The sequence below is a fragment of the Symphalangus syndactylus genome, chromosome 9 (genome assembly GCF_028878055.3).
Source record: "Symphalangus syndactylus isolate Jambi chromosome 9, NHGRI_mSymSyn1-v2.1_pri, whole genome shotgun sequence".
NCBI classification, from domain to species: domain Eukaryota; kingdom Metazoa; phylum Chordata; class Mammalia; order Primates; family Hylobatidae; genus Symphalangus; species Symphalangus syndactylus.
Genome location: NC_072431.2, coordinates 55,554,780 through 55,572,606, shown reverse-complemented (window position 1 = coordinate 55,572,606; position 17,827 = coordinate 55,554,780). Strand labels below are relative to the sequence as shown.

Genomic DNA, 17,827 nt, shown 5'->3' with positions numbered 1-17,827 from the left:
CCTCATGATCCACCCGCCTTGGCCTCCCAAAGTGCTGGGATTACAGGCGTGAGCCACCGCGCCCGGCCCGGAGCTATCTTCTTGTGCTGGGTTGGTCGCTCGGTAGGATCATGTGACCAGCTGAGCCCTTTTACCAGTTACAGTGGCACCAGTTGGTCCATTACAATACAGGATCTGAAAGATACCTTGAACACCAGTCTTAGGTTTTCCAGTAGTGATGTTATCTATAGGAGCAACTGGGGAGGTTATGAATCTTGTGACCTCTGGAACAATGGCTGGTTATCATTGAAGTTGGCCTCCATTTTAGCAGAGTTCATATTCCTCACATAAGCCTAATCTTTGGTTGTGTATTAGTTTTACAAAGGTGGTTTAATCCATGAACAAGGAAGGGCTAGTTGTTGGGAAGGGGCTTTTATCATTTTTCTAAAGTTAAACTCAGGGCCAGGTGAAGTGGCTCACACCTGTAATCCCAGCACTTTGGGAGGCCAAGGTGGGCAGATCACAAGGTCAGGAGTTCAAGACCAGCCTGGCCAATATGGTGAAACCCCATCTTTACTAAAAATACAAAAAAAAAATTAGCCGGGTGTGGTGGCGCACACCTGTAGTCCCAGCTACTTGGGAGGCTGAGGCAGGAGAATCGCTTGAACCCGGGAGGCAAAGGTTGCAGTGAGCTGAGATCGCCCCACTGACTCCAGCCTGGGCGACGGAGTGAGACTTCGTCTCAAAAAAAAAAATGTTAAACTAATGCTGGGTGCAGTGGCTCACACCTATAATCCCATCACTTTGAGAGGCTGAGGCAGGAGGTTCGCTAGAGCCCAGGAGTTCGAGACCAGCCTGAGCAGCATAGAGGTATCCCATCTCTATAAAAATTTAAAAATATCCATGCATGATGGCACTTCCCTGTAGTCCCAGCTACTCAGGAGGCTGAGGCTGGAGGACTGCTTGAGGCCAAGAGTTGGAGGCTGCAGTAAGCCATGATCTGGCCACTGCAATCCAACTTGGGTAACAAAGTGAGACCCAGTCTTAAAAAAAAAAAAAATTAAAAAAAAAAAAGTTAAACGAAATTCCTCCCATAGTTAACCTGGCCAATATCCAGGAATGAACAAGGGCAGCCTGGAGGTTAAAAGTAGGATGGAGTCAGGTCAGATTTCGCTCACTGTCATATTTGCAAAGGCAGTTTCAGTCTCCACCCACTCTTGGGAGTATCATCAGAGAGTGACACTCAGGGTGAGATATGCCAGCTACTGCAATGAGCAAGCTCACTGTGTCTGTGTGTGCAACAACCACCCAACACTATGTATACCAGATGCCTCTCCCTCTGGTCCTCTTGCTTCCAGCTCGTGTTCAGAAACCCTTCTGACACTGCAGTCTCAGGCAGCATGGCTTCCAAGGCAGCACAGCTTCCAAGGCCTTCCTGCCTCATTCTGGAGGCCTCCATCCAATGACATAGCATCTCTAGCCAGCTCTGCAGAGGAGCTGCCCTGGTGGCTTGCTGGGCCAGAGGAGTTATCAGAACCTGGGGGGCTACAGTGATCACTAGAGCCATTCCCTGGGGACATTTCACAGTCTGTGGGAGGCTCATTCCAGGTTCCTTCCATTGGCCTCACCCTTAGAGCCTCCCTGAGGGACTGCAGTGCACGTCCTCTTTGGCTTCCATGATACCCCCTCTTCCCTGGCTCTCCTCCCACTTCTTTTGCTTTGTTTTGTTTATTTAAAAACATTTTTTTTTTGGCCGGGCGCGGTGGCTCGTGCCTGTAATCCCAGCACTTTGGGAGGCCGAGGCAAGGGGATCACGAGGTCAGGAGATCGAGACCATCCTGGCTAACACGGTGAAACCCCGTCTCTACTAAAAATACAAAAAAATTAGCCAGGCGTGGTGGCGGGCGCCTGTAGTCCCAGCTACTCGGGAGGCTGAGGCAGGAGAATGGCATGAACTTGGGAGGCGGAGTTTGCAGTGAGCCGAGATGGCGCCACTGCACTCCAGCCTGGGCAACAGAGTGAGACTCCGTGTCAAAAAACAAAAACAAAAACAAAAACTTTTTTTTAAAGATGCGAAGTCTTGTCCTATTGCCCAGGCTACAGTGCAGTGGTGCAATAATAGCTCACCACAGACTTGACCTCCTGGGCTCAAGCGATCCTCCCACCTCAGTCTCCTGAGTAGCTGAGACTACAGCTGTGCACCACCACGCCTGGCTAATTTTTAAATTTTTTGTTGAGATGGGGTCTTGCTATATTGTTCAGGCTGGTCTCAAACTTCTGGCCCCAAGCGATCCTCCAGCCTCAGCCTCCTAAAGTGCTGGGATTACAGGCATGACCCAAAGCACCCAGCCTCCTCCTACTCCTGTGGACATCCTGCCTTGGCTTTCTTTGCCAGCTCCTCTTCTTCTGCTGGTCCCAGGAAGTTGGAGAGCCTCAGCCTCTTCTCTCCTTATACGCTCTTGCCCTTCCTAAGGAATTGCATCCATTCTGAGTGACCTTGCACAACTGTAACTGCAGCTTTGTGGCTAAAATTTCCTTCTCCTTCCTTTGCATACACATTCCCTTGAATCTACACCCGGACATGGCTGCCAGGAAGGAATTTTATTAATAGATTTGCCTTTGAGCGTGGTAAATGAAGGACATGCATCAAAAGTTCCTACCATGCCCCAAGCATCTCATGTTCTCACTCTTGCACCTTCATTCATCCTGGGTTGAACTTTTTTTTTTTTTTTTTTTTGAGACGGAGTCTCATTCTGTCACCCAGGCTGGAGTGCAGTGGCTTGATCTCTGCTCACTGCAACCTCTGCCTTCCGGGTTCAAGCGGTGCTCCTGCCTCAGCCTCCTGAGTAGCTGGGATTACAAGCACCCACCACCACACCTGGCTAATGTTTTGTGTTTTTAGTAGAGATGGGGTTTCTCCATGTTGGCCAGGGTGGTCTTGAACTCCAGACCTCAGGTGATACACCCGCCTAGGTCTCCAAAAGTGCTGGGATTACAGGCATGAGCCACTGCACCCGGCACCCGGCCCTGGGTTGAATTTTTTTTTTTTTTTTTTTTTTTGAGACGAAGTCTTGCTCTGTCGCCCAGGCTGGAGTGCAGTGGCACGATCTCGGCTCACTGTAAGCTCCACCTCCCAGGTTCACGCCATTCTCCTGCCTCAGCCTCTTGAGTAGCTGGAACTACAGGCGCCCGCCACCTCGCCCGGCTAATTTTTTTAATGTTTTTAGTAGAGATGGGGTTTCACCGTGTTAGCCAGGATGGTCTCGATCTCCTGACCTTGTGATCCGCCCGCCTTGGCCTCCCAAAGTGTTAGGATTACAGGCATGAGCCACCGCGCCCGGCCCTGGGTTGAATCTTAATTTGAAGAGGCATTTTTGACACATTCCTTGCATCATTCCAGATATCACTTATTAGATGTCCACTGACTGATTGCCTGCCTGGCCAGCATCCATGTACCTTCCCAGTAGGGCCCACACATCCTTCCAGAATCCAGCCCCTCCCCTGAGCAACTCATGTGATTTGGGGGAAACTGATCCTCTGCAGCTTCAGCAGGAGGCCTTGTTTTACCCAAGACAAAGGCCACATTCCATTTTCCTGGTGGCATCATGGTTCAGGGGTGAGTCTATGACCCAAGCCAGCTTAATCACACTGAATGTCAGTACTCCTACTTGGACCTGGAGGGAGACCTCCTCACTCTCCCTTCATTGGATGTGGGTGTGGAAGCATGAAGCCCCAGCTATGGCTGGTGGCCATCCCATCATCAGGAGGAAAGCTGGTCTTCAGATGAAGCCAATCTTCCAGTCAGAGTGAGGGATAAAAATAACACTGGTTCTCCATCATGCCATTGGGCTGCGGGTTCAAGTCATTCCTGAAGCCAGCATCATTTCTGGACATTCCAATGGCAGACACCAAAGATGTCTCTTTTGTTGTGTAATCTAGTTTGAGGGCTGGGCGTGGTGGCTCACACCTGTAATCCCAGCACTTTGGGAGGCTGAGGCAGGTGGATCACCTGAGGTCAGGGGTTCAAGGCTAGTCTGGCCAACACGCTGAAACCCTGTCTTTACTAAAATTACAAAAATTGGCTGAATGTGGTGGCACATGCCTGCAGTCTCAGATACTCAGCAGGCTGAGGCAGGAGAATCACTTGAACCCAGGAGGCAGAGCTTGCAGTGAGCCAAGATCCCACCACTGCACTCAAGACTGGGCAACAGAGCAAGACTGTCTCAAAAAAAAGAAGAAAAAAAAAAGGCACAGGGCAACAATTACAGTAGCAAAGGCAAAGTGGAAATTTCAGTGTAAACTGGGCACCCATATATTATGCTCCAAGCCAGCTAATAGTGACAACTGTGGCCCCACCTACTGGCCACAGGAATTTTTTTTGGGTGATAGCAAGGATGTAGATTTGCTTCTGATATAAGTTATCATTTTCTTTCATTCATTCAGTTGATACATTTTTATTGGGCATCTACTATGAGCTAGGTGCTAAAATAGTTGCTACTGATATAGCAGTAAGCCAACAAAGATCCAGTCCTTTTTTTTTCTTTTCTTTCTTTCTTTTTTTTTTTTTGAGACAGGGTCTTGCTCTATTGCCCAGGCTGAAATGCAGTGGCACAATCATGGTTCACTGCAGTCTCAAATTCCTGGGCTCAAGCAATACTCCTGCCTCAGCCTCCCCAAGTAGCTGAGACTACAGGTGTACACCACCACACCTAACTAATTTAAAACTTTTTTGTAGCAGTGAGGTCTCACTAGGTTGCTCAGCCTTGTCTTAAACTCCTGGCCTCAAGGGATCCGCCCTCCTCAGCCTCCCAAAGTGTTGGGATTACCAGTATAAGCCACCATGCACGGTTCAAAAATACTTTTATGTTCCTTTCCTTCTTCTTAATTTCTCCATGGCAAAATTCCTCATGGCCAATAAATCACTGATTGTAAACAAGCATCATGTGTGATGTGCCTTTTGCAAGCGTAGCTACGAAGCCCTGTATCCCATTTCCAAAGTATAGCATCCATCATTCCCTTGGGGACAAGAGATCGTGGTGTAAAGCTGGTTGATCCTGTCAACTGATCTCACAGCAGGTAAAAAACTGATACTGCAGGTCCAGTTTCAGGAGCTGACAGGAGCGTTTAGCAACACTCCAAAGAGGAATTCTTTGCTCCATACATCACAAGCAATGCAATCCTTTTGATCACACTTGAATTAAATTTTTGGTTTTAAGTTTAGTCTGTTTTCTCCTATGCTATTTATAAAATGCAGGTGTCAAGGTTTGCGCTTGGAGGTTTTAAAGAAGAGGCAAAAAATCAAACATGCCTAGGTTTCAGGAACTGACCAAGTGCTGAGAGATTAACCTTTTTTTTTTTTTTTTTTTTCTGAAACAGGGTCTTGTTTTGTGGTCCAGGCTGGAGTGCAGTGGTGTGATCCTAACTCACTGCAGCCTTGACATCCTGGGCTCAAACAATCCTCCCACCTCAGCCTCCTAAGTAGCTGGGACCACATGTGCATGCCAGCACACCCGGCTAATTTTTAAATTTTTTGTAGAGACAAGGTCTCCATATGTTGCCCAGACTGTTTCCAAACTCCTGGGCTCAAGCCATCCTCCCACCTCGGCCTCCTAAAGTGCTGGAATTATAGGTATGAGCCTTGGTTTTTCAATTCTGGGTCCATAAATTTATGAAGACCTTGGATACAATGTACACAGGAGAAGGCATCCTATTGGTAAGGAGTTTCATAAAAGGAAAAGAAAAAGCATCAAGAAGCTGACATAGGTAAAAAAGAGACAGGAAAAGAGAAGAGCTTTAAGGCCAGTGTTTGGAGATCAGACATTTCCCCTCAAAGGAGGACAGGCCTGGCTCAGGTCTTCAGAGGCATCAGGAATAGACCCTGGCCTCAGCTGATTCAGAGACAGTCAGAGCAAAGGACACCCCACAGGGCCTTCTCAGGGCTATGTTTGGAAGCAGCTCTTGTTACCCCAAGCCTGCCTAGCATCAAACAGCCTTCCCTTTTATCCTCAAGGTTTGTGGTCAAGTATTTGTCACTGCCCCAGGGGGAGGACATTTAGGGCTGTACAGAGCAAGATGTCCTTGTCATCAGGAGCAAGGACATACATGGAGCAGAATCTGACTGATGGGTACACATTGTGCTTTCTGCCCACTTCTGCAGCGGAGGATGCTGGAACTGTTCAGCTAGATCCCAACAGTGTGGGTGGCTGAAAGCAAACTCTGTCCACCACGCAGACATAATCTGAGAGCCCCCTAAGTGTGACTGCCCTGGGCCACCCGGATCCCCCTGCTGGGCTCTGAGCAGGGACATGACTGGGCTCTGTGCAGGCCACAGGGCAGCTTAGTCCCTGTCACAGCCCCAGCGTTATCGCCCCCACCAGGCCCAGGTCGGTCCTCCTGTAAGTCTCCTGGCAATACTGCTCTAAAATTCCACTTCCAGCCCAGTGCAGGGACTCACGCCTGTAATCTCAACACTTTGGGAGGCCGAAGTGGGAGGATCACTTGAGCCCAGGAGTTCGAGATCAGCTTGGGCAACATAGTGAGACACCGTCTCTACAAAAAAAAAAAAATTAGGCGGGTGTGGTGGCATGCACCTGTGGTCCCAGCTACTTGGGAGGCTGGGGCAGGAGGCATTGCTTGAGCCCAGGAGTTGGAGGTTGTAGTGAGCTATGATAGCGCCATTGCACTCCAGCTTGGGCGACAGAGCGAGGCTGTTTCTGAATGAATGAATAAATACATAAGTAAATAAGAAAATAGGTAATACATAAAATAAAATAAAATAAAATAAAATAAAATAAAATCGCACTTCCCAGCGGTTACACCCGGCCACGGAGGTCCCCAGGCTGGCTGCGAGGGCGCCGGGGAGGTCACGGTTACTCCAGCCCCGCAACCCGTGGCGGCCCTCGCACACTTCCGCCGGAAGTCAGCCCCTCCTGGGCGCCGCGCTGATGTCACCAGCCGGCAGGAAGTCTCGTATCGCGCCCGGGAGGCGCCGGAGCCCAGCGGCTGGCGGTAAGGCCGCCTCCGCGGGGCTGTGGGAAGCTTGGGCTGTCCCCGGACCGTCAGTCTCCTCCTCTGACCCTCCCTTCCCCCTTGTGTGTGGGGCTGCCGTCCCACCCCCACCTCGCCCGAGTCCGCAGCGGCCCCGGTGTCCCCTCCGATCCTGCTGCACTCCACGTCCCCCTATCAGGGCTCCAGCCCCCAGGGAAATCTCCGGCCAGGCCCGCCCAGGAGGTGCCTTGGATGGGGGTGGCTTCGGGAGGCCCTAATGGGGAGTGGCGGGGAGAGACCCAAGGCTACCGACTTGGCTTATTTCTTCCCAACTAGCTGTTTCTCACAAAGTCATTATTATTGTATTTTGAGACGGGGTTTCGCTCCTGTTTCCCAGACTGGAGTGCAATGGCGCGATCTCGGCTCACTGCAACCTCCGCCTCCCGGATTCAAGCAATTCTGCCTCAGCCTTCCGGAGTAGCTGGGATTACAGGCATGCGCCATCGTGCCCGCCTAATTTTTTGTATTTAATAGAGACGGATTTCACCATGTTGGTCAGGCTGGTCTCGAACTCCTGACCTCAGGTGTTCCACCCGCTTTGGCCTCCCAAAGTGCTGGGATTACAGGCGTGAGCCACCGCGCCCGACATATTGTTTTTAGAGATGGGGTCCAGCTCTGTGGCCCAGGCTGGAGGGCAGATCACAGCTCACTGCAGCCTCGACCTCCTGAGCTCAAGCCATCCTTCCACCTCAGCCTCCCAAGTAGCTGGGACCACAGGCGCGGGCCACCACACCCCACTGATTTTTAAATTTTTATGTAGAGACGGTGATCTCACTATGTTGCCCAGGCTGGTCTCGAACTCTTAGCCCCAAGCTATCCTCCTGCCTGGGCCTCCCAAAGATTTGGGAGCAGGCCTGAGCAACTTAGTCTGGCCATTTCTCCCAAAGTCTTACCAATTCATGCTGGGGGTGCTGAAAATCCCCTACTTCCAAATCCTTTTCCACAACATATTCTGCCTTTGACTGCTACTCTTGTCTTATTATGTGGGTGTTGAATTGATCTGTCCCTGCAGCCAGATCCAGGCTCCTGGAAGAACCATGTCCGGCAGCTACTGGTCGTGCCAGGCACACACTGCTGCTCAAGAGGAGCTGCTGTTTGAATTATCTGTGAATGTTGGGAAGAAGAATTGCAGAGCTGTCGGCTGAAAATTATCCAACCAAGAGAAATGTAGGCTGGGCATCCTGAGTCACCCTGCGAGAATTGCTGCTGTTTGTTTACTCTCACCTATCATGTCATAAATAGTTTCTTGTTTGGTTATCTCACTTGGCATTCCAGCCCAGAATGTTATCTGCTAAGGTCAAAAGTAACCAGTTCCGGTATCTTTTTTTGTTTGTTTTTGAGACAGGGTCTCATGCTGTCACCCAGGCTTGAACTACTGTGCTCAAGCAATCCTCCCGCCTCAGCCTCCACAGGCACGTGCAACCACACCTTGCTAATTTTTGTATTTTTTGTGGAGATGGGGGGGTCTCGCTTTGTTGCCCAGGCTGGTCTTGAACTCCTGAGTTCAAGTGATCCTCCCACCTCAGCCTTCCAAAGTGCTGGGATTACAGGCATGAGCCACTGCGCCTGGCCCAGAATTTTTATCTTGATGGAGGGAGCTCAGGACCATTTTGGAGGCCCCACTGAGAGGCAGCAGGCCTCTGTTGTGTGTGCCTAAGAATTGGTGAATTCTGTTTTGTTTGTTTTTCTGCTTTTTGCTTTGAGACGTCATTGAAGTCTAGATGAATTCTGTTTTGGTAGCCATTTGAGAGTTGATGTCTGAGAATGTGTGCCATGGAAGAAACCTTTCAGTAGCAGATAGTCACACTCTTTCTGTTCCTTTGTAGCTGCAGGATGGACTTTCTGGTCCTCTTCTTGTTCTACCTGGCTTCGGTGCTGATGGGTCTTGTTCTTATCTGCGTCTGCTCGAAAAGCCATAGCTTGAAAGGCCTGGCCAGGGGAGGAGCACAGGTAAGGATGATCCTTGGATAGCACTAGAATTTGAATACTGTGCTAGTCTAAGAGACTCACCGGTTTTGCTACAGGACAAAAAAGAGATGCCAGGCCAGGTGCAGTGGCTCACACCTGTAATCCCGCTACTCAGGAGGCTGAGGCAGGAGGATCCCTTAAGCCAGGAGTTTGAAGTTGCCGTGAGCTATGATCATGCCACTGCACTCCAGCCTGGCCTACAGAGTGAGACCCTGTCTCAACAACAACAAAAAAGATGCCACTTAACGTCATTGATGGATTTATTTCGTTGATGGCAGTTGTGGGATATTCCACAGCCTCTGTCTGTGTGTGTTTTGTGTTCCTGCTGAAAGTCCTCTTGCAGTGGTGCTTTGAGAGAAGAGGTTGCTGTTTTCCTCTGGATTAGATGCCTGTGATTGGGCATGGATGTGAGCAGCGTCCGCCTGGGGGGCTTGATGGGTGATTCTGGGGGATATATGAGCAGAAAGCTCAGCATCGGCTGGCTCCCCTCCTTCAGGGATCAAAGTGAGCAAAACGGGGCAAGCAGCCTATGGGAAGGCATTGACTTGGGAGGGACCTGGGCCAATGCCCAGTGATCTGGGTATGGATGCTGCAACCTGGGATTGAACCCAGGCTGGGGAAGGAGTGGCCTTCACATTGACATTCCCCGACGCATCACCAATGCTCACCTCTCTTTCCCTGAAGACACTGATAGGTGCCTTCATCAGAATCAGACTAGAAATGGAGTTGGCATGAAAGGAAGACTAGTAGAAAGATTTCCGCTCTTTATTCTCTGCTAAATCACTTCTTTTTTTTTTTTTTTTGAGACGGAGTCTTGCTCTGTCCCCCAGGCTAGAGTGCAGTGGTGCGATCTCGGCTCACTGCAAGCTCCGCCTCCCGGGTTCACGCCATTCTCCTGCCTCAGCCTCCCGAGTAGCTGGGACTACAGGCGCCCGCCAACACGCCCGGCTAATTTTTTTGTATTTTTAGTAGAGACGGGGTTTCACCGTGTTAGCCAGGATGGACTCGATCTCCTGACCTCGTGATCCGCCCGCCTCGGCCTCCCAAAGTGCTGGGATTACAGGCTTGAGCCACCGCGCCCGGCCTCTAAATCACTTCTTTACCCATATAGGGAAACAAAACTTACTATCGCCCAGATTGCCAGCTGTATGTGGAGTATCTGATTTGTTTGGGAATGGAGGAAGTGAGAAATGAAATTGAGTCTTTCTCTTTCCTTTTGTTTCAGATATTTTCCTGTATAATTCCAGAACGTCTTCAGAGAGCCGTGCATGGATTGCTTCATTACCTTTTCCATACGAGGTATTTCTGTTTCAGAGTTTCAATATTCTCCTCTTTTCTGCTGTGATGATTAATTGTTGAGATCCTCTAGCTTCAGGAAGCTCCTTGTGGTCTCCAGCATGGTGAGGGAAAGAAGGCCGGAAAGAATCACGAGTCCTGAGTTGGGAGCCTCTACTCATAGTTAATCTGCCTTTTGAGATGGAGGTTTTAACTTGTCTACTTTTAAAAAGTGATATTTAAAGATTGGGAAAATACCATATTTCTGTTAAATACATGCAGAATGTTTCACATAGTTTTCTATGTAATTCTTACTATTATCTCAAGCCCAAAGGAAGTGGTTGGCAGTTGGTTACTTTCTTTAGTATCATACAATTTCTTCAAGAAGAAACCCCCATGAACAAGCCATGTGCCTGTTTTCTTCCAGAAACCACACCTTCATTGTCCTGCACCTGGTCTTGCAAGGGATGGTTTATACTGAGTACACCTGGGAAGTATTTGGCTACTGTCAGGAGCTGGAGTTCTCCTTGTATTACCTTCTTCTGCCCTATCTGCTGCTAGTTGTAAACCTGTTTTCTTTCACCCTGACTTGTGTAACCAATCCTGGTAAGTTGAGGCTCTTAGCATACAGCATGATGACAGCTCCACTGTCTTACTAATAGTGCTGCAAACAAGGAGAGGCCCCCCCGAGGACTCTGTAAAAGATTTGATGTGTAGCATTTTCATTATCTTGCAGTTTTGAGTGTTTTATAATTTTTTTCTTCTTCTTCGACCCATGGGTTATTTAAAACCGCTTAAAATTTTTAGTTTATCTTTTTAATACTTTCACTTCATTTTGTCATATATAGAGCATGTAATTGGTATGGTACTGCTCCTTTTTTTGTTTTTTAAGATGGAGTCACGCTTTATCGCCCAGGCTGGAGGGCAGTGATGTGATCTCGGCTCGCTGCAACCTCCGCCTCCCGGGTTCAAGTGATTCTCCTGCCTCAGACACCCGAGTAGCTAGGACTACAGGTGTGCGCCACCACACCCAGCCGATTTTTGTATTTTTAGTAGAGATGGGGTTTCACCATGTTGTCCAGGCTGGTCTCGAACTCCTGACCTCGTGATCCGCCCGCCTCAGCCTCCCAAAGTGCTGAGATTACAGGCGTGAGCCACCGCACTGGCAGAATTGTACACTTTAAATGGGTGAATTAGGTGTGTGTGTTATATCTCAATAAAGCTGTTATTAAAAATGAATTGCATGGCTGGGCGTGGTGGGTCACAGCTGTAATCCCAGCCTCTTTGGGAGGCCTAGGTGGGAGGATCACCTGAGGTCCGGAGTTCCAGACCAGCCTGGCCAAAATGGTGAAACCCCATCTGTATTAACAAAAAAAATACAAAAATTAGCCAGGCGTGCGTTAGCACACCTGTAATCCCAGCTACTACTCAGGAGGCTTACGTGGGAGAATCACCTGAACCCGAGAGGCAGAGGTTGCAGTGAGCCAAGATCATGCCACTGCATTCCAGCCTGGATGACAAAGTAAGACTCTGTCTCAAAAATAAAAGAATTACTTAAAATATTAAAGATAGCAGTTTCAGTTGTGCTTTATCAGGACGGATTTTGTGACCATCCAGTCCACTGTATTGCACGAAATTGACATATGTCCTTACTTTTCCCAGGCATTATAACAAAAGCAAATGAATTATTATTTCTTCATGTTTATGAATTTGATGAAGTGATGTTTCCAAAGAACGTGAGGTGCTCTACTTGTGATTTAAGGAAACCAGCTCGATCCAAGCACTGCAGTGAGTTTGGCTCTCGTGACTCGAGCGGCACCTCCAACAGCACATGTGTGGGCTTTGTCTGTGAGGGAATGTTTCCTGAATCCAAAAGCAGAGCCAGTTCACCCCCAGACATGGTGTGGCCACTATTTGTAGAGTTGAGATAATGGTTTCTTTCAGATGAGTGAGGGTCAGGTCTTGTGTTCCTGTGTAGTAGACAGTCCTTATCTCTGGGTATTTACAGCCCTTCCCTCGCCACAAATTGTGGGACATGCTCCCCACAAATTGTTTCTGCGGATGTTGTGTTTGCAGATTTCAGTCCTACAAAGCCTAGTCTTCTGGGGAGGGCCCAAGATTCTAGACCAGTGCTGTCTAACAAAAATAGAATGTGGCTGGGCGCAGCGGCTTATGCCAGGAATTCCAGTACTTTGGGAGGCAGGCAGATCTCTTGAGCCTAGGAGTTCAAGACCAGCCTGGGCACCATGGGGAAACCCCACCTCTACAAAAAATACAAAAGTTGTAGTCCTGGCTACTCAGGAGGCTGAGGCAGGAGGATCACTTGAGCCCAGGAGATTGAGGCTGCAGTAAGCTATGATTAAACCATTGCACTCCAGCCTCAGCAACAGAGCGAGACCCTGTCTCAGAAAAAAAAAAAAGGCCATGAATAGAAAGTTTTTAAAAATGTTTTTCAAAATGTGGCTGTGCTTAGAGACAGTTTTAATCAGGATGTTATTTAACCTAACATATGTAAAATATCATTTTAACATGTAATCAATGTAAAAAATTCTTCATGAGATAGTTTATATTCTTTTTCATACTAAGCCTTTGAAATCTGGTGTGTATTTTACATTTACAGCACATCTTGATTTGGACACTAAATTTTCATGTGGAAATACTTGTGTATTTAGATTTAATAAAATGTACAGTTGAAAAAGTAGGCTCACATGTGCAAGCTATATCCAGATATTCTTAAAAGTTTTCCAATATCTGAATTCGGTACCAAAAAAATAATTTTCCTTTACCATCCATACTGACATAATGATTCATCTTAATCAGAAGAATTGACTTGACTTTAAAGTAGGAACACCAGTTTTAAAACTATGTCTATCCAAGTCAAGTAAATTAACTAACTCTTGTGTTGCCTCCATATTCACACTGAATTCAAAGGAGTATTGTAGTAAAAAAGCAACTGTAAATGTGTCAATATTGACAAAATGTCCTTTCCGTTTTTTGGTTTGTTTTTTGAGATAGGGTCTCACTCCACTACCCAGGCTGGAGTGCTGTGGCATGATCATAGCTCACTGCAGCCTTGACTTCCTGTGCTCAAGTGATCCTCCCGCCTAGCCGCTGAGTAGCTGGGACCACGGGTGCATGCCGCCACCACCTCAGATTTGTCTTGTAGTCAGATTGCAAGTGCTCAATACCCACATTTGGCTAGTGGCTCCTGTACTGGACACCACAGTTCCAAAAGCTTAGTTTGGAACTAAGCAGCTACCATTTTCCTCTGATGACACATCCAGTGGACAGCTTGTGAAAATCTTAGCAGGTATGCGGTGTCCTTGTCTCATCAAGCACCATCCCAGCACATGCCCCCTCGTTTCTGTGCAGGTGTGTGTAACTGGTGCGTGCACCGTTTCGACCATCACTGTGTTTGGGTGAACAACTGCATTGGGGCCTGGAACATCAGGTACTTCCTCATCTACCTCTTGACCTTGACGGCGTCAGCTGCCACCGTCGCCATTGTGAGCACCGCTTTTCTGGTCCACTTGGTGGTGATGTCAGATCTATACCAGGAGACTTACATCGATGATCTTGGACACCTCCATGTTATGGACACGGTCTTTCTTATTCAGGTAATTATGCTGTAGGTTTCTGACTTCAAGTTTCAGAATCGCAAAAAGGACATTTATTTTTCCAGTAAAAGCATGAAGTTAGGTGGGGTGTGGTGGCTCACGACTGTAATCCCAGCACTTTGGGAGGCCGAGGTGGGAGGATCGCATGAGGCTAGGAGTTCAGGACCAGCCTGGGCAACACCCAAATGTCCATCAACTGGTGATTGAATAACTGGCCTCCTGTAGAGACCTTGTCTCTACAAAAAATACAAAAATTAACCGGGGCCGGGTGCAGTGGCTCATGCCTGTAATCCTAGCACTTTGAGAAGCTAAGACAAGCAGATTGCCTGAGGTCAGGAGTTTGAGACCAGCCTGGGCAACATGGTGAAATCCCATCTCTACTAAAATACAAAAAATTAGCTGGGTGTGGTGGCACGTGCCCATTGTTCCAGCTACTAGGGAGGCTGAGGCACGAGAATGGCTTGAACCCAGGAGGGAGAGGTTGCAGTGAGCTGAGATTGCACCACTGCACTCCAGCCTGGGTGACAGAGCAAGACCCTGTCTCAGAAACTAACAAACAGACGTGAAGTTTTTCCTTTTTCTAAACTGATATAAAATTCACATATTGGGCCGGGCATGGTGGCTCACAGCTGTAATCCCAGCACTTTGGGAGGCCAAGGTGGGTGGATCACCTGAGGTCAGGAGTTCAAGACCAGCCTGGCCAACGTGGTGAAACCTCGTCTCTACTAAAAATACAAAAAAGTTAGCCAGGCGTGGTGGCCAGCATCTGTAATCCCAGCTACTCGGGAGGCCGAGGCAGGAGAATCACTTGAACCTGGGAGGCGGAGGTTGCAGTGAGCCGAGATCACGCCGTTGCACTCCAACCTGGGCAACAAGAGCGAAAGAGTGAAACTCCGTCTCAAAGAAAAAAAAAATTCACATATCATAAAATTCACCCTTTAAAGTATCCCACAGTGGTATGAGTATATTCACAGACTTGTTCAGCCCTCACTGCTATCTAATTTCAGAACATTCCATCATCCCCAAAAGGAAACACTCCCCATTCCCTCCTCCCCCAGACCCAGGTAATCACTAATCTACTTTCTGTCTTTCGGGATAGGCCTTTTCTGGACACTTCATATAAATGGAATCATGCAATATATGGTCTTTTCCACTGGCTTCTTTCTTGTGGCACAAGGTTTTCAGGGTTAATTCATGTAGCACGAATCTACTTCATTCCTTTTGTTTATTTGGGATGGAGTCTCGCTCTTGTTGCCCAGGCTGGAGTGCAATGGTGTGATCTTGGCTCACTGCAACCTCTGCCTCTCGGGTTCAAGCAATTCTCCTGCCTCAGTCTCCCGTGTAGCTGGGATTACAGGCATGAGCCACCACGCCTGGCTAATTTTTGTAATTTTAGCAGAGAAGGGGTTTTACCATGTTGGCCAGGCTGGTCTCGAACTCCTGACCTCAAGTGATCCACCCACCTCGGCCTCCCAAAGTGCTGGGATTACAGGCATGAGCCCCCGTGCCCGGCCTTACTTCATTCTTTTTTATGGCTGAATAGTATTCCATTGTATGGATAGACTGAATTTTAATTATTTGTTCATCAGTTGATGGACATTTTGGTGTTTTCACTTTTTGGCTATTTTTGAATGATACTGCTGTGAACATTCATGTACAAGTTTTTTGTGTGGACATATGTTTTTATGTTTATAAAACATGTTTTATGTTTATGTTTTTATGTTTTATGTTTTTATTTCTCTTGGGTAAATACCACCTAGAAGTGGAACTGCTGGGTCATATGGTAACTTTTTTTTTTTTTTTTTTTTTTTTTGAGAGAGAGTCTCACTCTGTCACCTAGGCTGGAGTGCAGTGGCGCCATCACAGCTCACTATGACCTGGAACTCCTGGGCTCAAATGCTCCCACCTTGGCCTCCCAAAGTACTGGGATTATAGGTGTGAGCTACCATGACTGGCCCAGAATAACTTTTGATTTGAGGTCTTTGTATAATAATGACAGTTAATCTTTTGTTATACTGGTTTTTTGTTTGTGGATCTTTTGGATCTTGGGAATGGGGTTTTGGGTTTTTTGGTATAGAAAAGTTCAGACATTCTTTATCATCAAATCTCTTTTCTTTGTAACTTCAACAAGAAAGTCTCCTCCATCAGGAGTTTTGTTAAATGTTCTCTTTTCTTGTGACTTTCAAAAATATTAAACTTTCTAAATTCTTCATTTTGCTTATTACAAAAATAACCTACAAAACTTTAAGCAGCACAGTTCCTATGGTCATACACTATTTATGGAGTCAGTTTTGTTTTTACCCTAACAAGATGACAGTGTAATCCTTACATCTTGCCTTTCTCATTAGTCAATATATTAAATCTTTTCACAATCAGTACATAGAAATTGACATCATTTTTAATGGCTCCTTGTTTTCCCATTGTGTGACCATCCCAGAGTTTACCCTTCCTGACGGATGGACAGTTAACTTGTTTCTTGGCCAGGCACAGTGGCTCACGCCTGTAATCCCAACAATTTGGGAAGTCAAGGCGGGAGGATCACTCAAGGCCAGGAGTTTGAAAGCAGCCTGGGCAACATAGCAAGACCCTGTTTCTATTGATTTTTTTATTTTTTTATTTTTTTTGAGATGGAGTCTCACTCTGTCGCCTAGGCTGGAGTGCAGTCGCACAATCTTAGCTCATTGTAACCTTCACCGCCCGGGTTCAAGCAATTCTTCTGCCTCAGCCTCTTGAGTAGCTGGGATTACAGACATGTGCCACCACACCCAGCCAATTTTTGTATTTTTAGTAGAGAAGGGTTTCACCATGTTGGCCAAGCTGGTGTCAAACTCCTGACCTCAAGTGATCTGCCCGCCTCGGCCTCCCAAAATGCTGGGATTATAGGCGTAAGCCATTGTGCCCAGCCCGTTTCTATTTATTAAGAAAAGGAAAAAACTTCGGAAGAGGGGCTGATAAAATCAGTGATGCAATGAATATCCTTGTACATCTATTTTTGGGGTTGTATTGTTTTAAGAAAGACATTGATCTCTTTTGTCCATCTGGATTTTATTTTGATGAATGAAGTCTGCATTTATTTTATAAATAGCTAACTGGAATAGCACATTTCCTAAGTAAACTTTCCCTTTTCCTTCAGTGTGAACACTTCATTCATCCCACAGGAAACTCTTGTATGTACTGGGATTATTCCTGGGCTTCTTCTCAGTGCTGTTTATGTTCAGTTTGTCACATTTGGACACAGGTAGGTGGGCTGAGGAAGCAGCGCTGGTGGCTGTGGCAGGCCCAGGGTTGGCCGGTGTTCACTCTCACGGATGTCACAGTCGAGCTGCCTAAAGCACTACCTTTTCTCTGTCCCTAGTACCTGTTCCTGACTTTTCCACGGATTGTCTTCATGCTGGGCTTTGTTGTGGTCCTGAGCTTCCTCTTGGGTGGCTACCTGTGCTTTGCCCTGTATCTGGCGGCCACCAACCAGACTACTAACGAGTGGTACAGAGGTGACTGGGCCTGGTGCCAGCGTTGTCCCCTTGTGGCCTGGCCTCCGTCAGCAGAGCCCCAAGTCCACCAGAACATTCACTCCCATGGGCTTCGGAGCAACCTTCAAGAGATCTTTCTACCTGCCTTTCCGTGTCATGAGAGGAAGAAACAAGAATGACAAGTTCGTGACTGCCTTTGAGCTGTAGTTCGCGTTTATTTACACATGTGGACCCTCGTTTTCCAAGCATGGCTTGTTTGTTTTGATTTCTGCTGTGCTTATAAATCACTTGCGGTGGGCAAGGGAGAGAGGGGAAAATGGTTGTTGAATGAGGAATCCCCCTTGCTTATCTTCTTTTGAAATTGGGCATCTCTGAAGTCCTGGCGTCAAGGGGATCAAGAGATGACTTCTCAGAGGTTCCAGGTGACGCTGAGACCTTGGTGTCTCTAAACTCGGCATGTGGACAGGAGGG

The 17,827-nt window shown here is 47.6% G+C and overlaps 1 protein-coding gene across 10 annotated transcripts; it reads left to right on the top strand.

Annotated features, from left to right (window-relative positions):
- The first annotated feature begins 6,899 nt into the window (after positions 1–6,899).
- Positions 6,900–17,691, top strand: ZDHHC4 (zinc finger DHHC-type palmitoyltransferase 4). Of its 10 annotated transcripts, none has more exons than XM_063646190.1 (8): positions 6,900–6,987; positions 8,039–8,193; positions 10,220–10,293; positions 10,697–10,875; positions 11,932–12,057; positions 13,642–13,886; positions 17,020–17,124; positions 17,242–17,601. In XM_063646190.1, exons 2-8 carry the CDS (start codon positions 8,137–8,139, stop codon positions 17,533–17,535), a joined length of 1,080 nt encoding a protein of 359 aa, XP_063502260.1. In that variant the 5' UTR covers positions 6,900–6,987; positions 8,039–8,136; the 3' UTR covers positions 17,536–17,601. The 10 variants fall into 10 exon arrangements, with proteins under 10 accessions (XP_063502260.1, XP_055148262.1, XP_055148260.1 ...); XM_063646191.1 differs by having other exon boundaries at positions 6,936–7,209; XM_063646188.1 differs by lacking the exon at positions 6,900–6,987 and adding an exon at positions 8,853–8,976 and having other exon boundaries at positions 8,053–8,193.
- Positions 17,692–17,827: the final 136 nt, after the last annotated feature.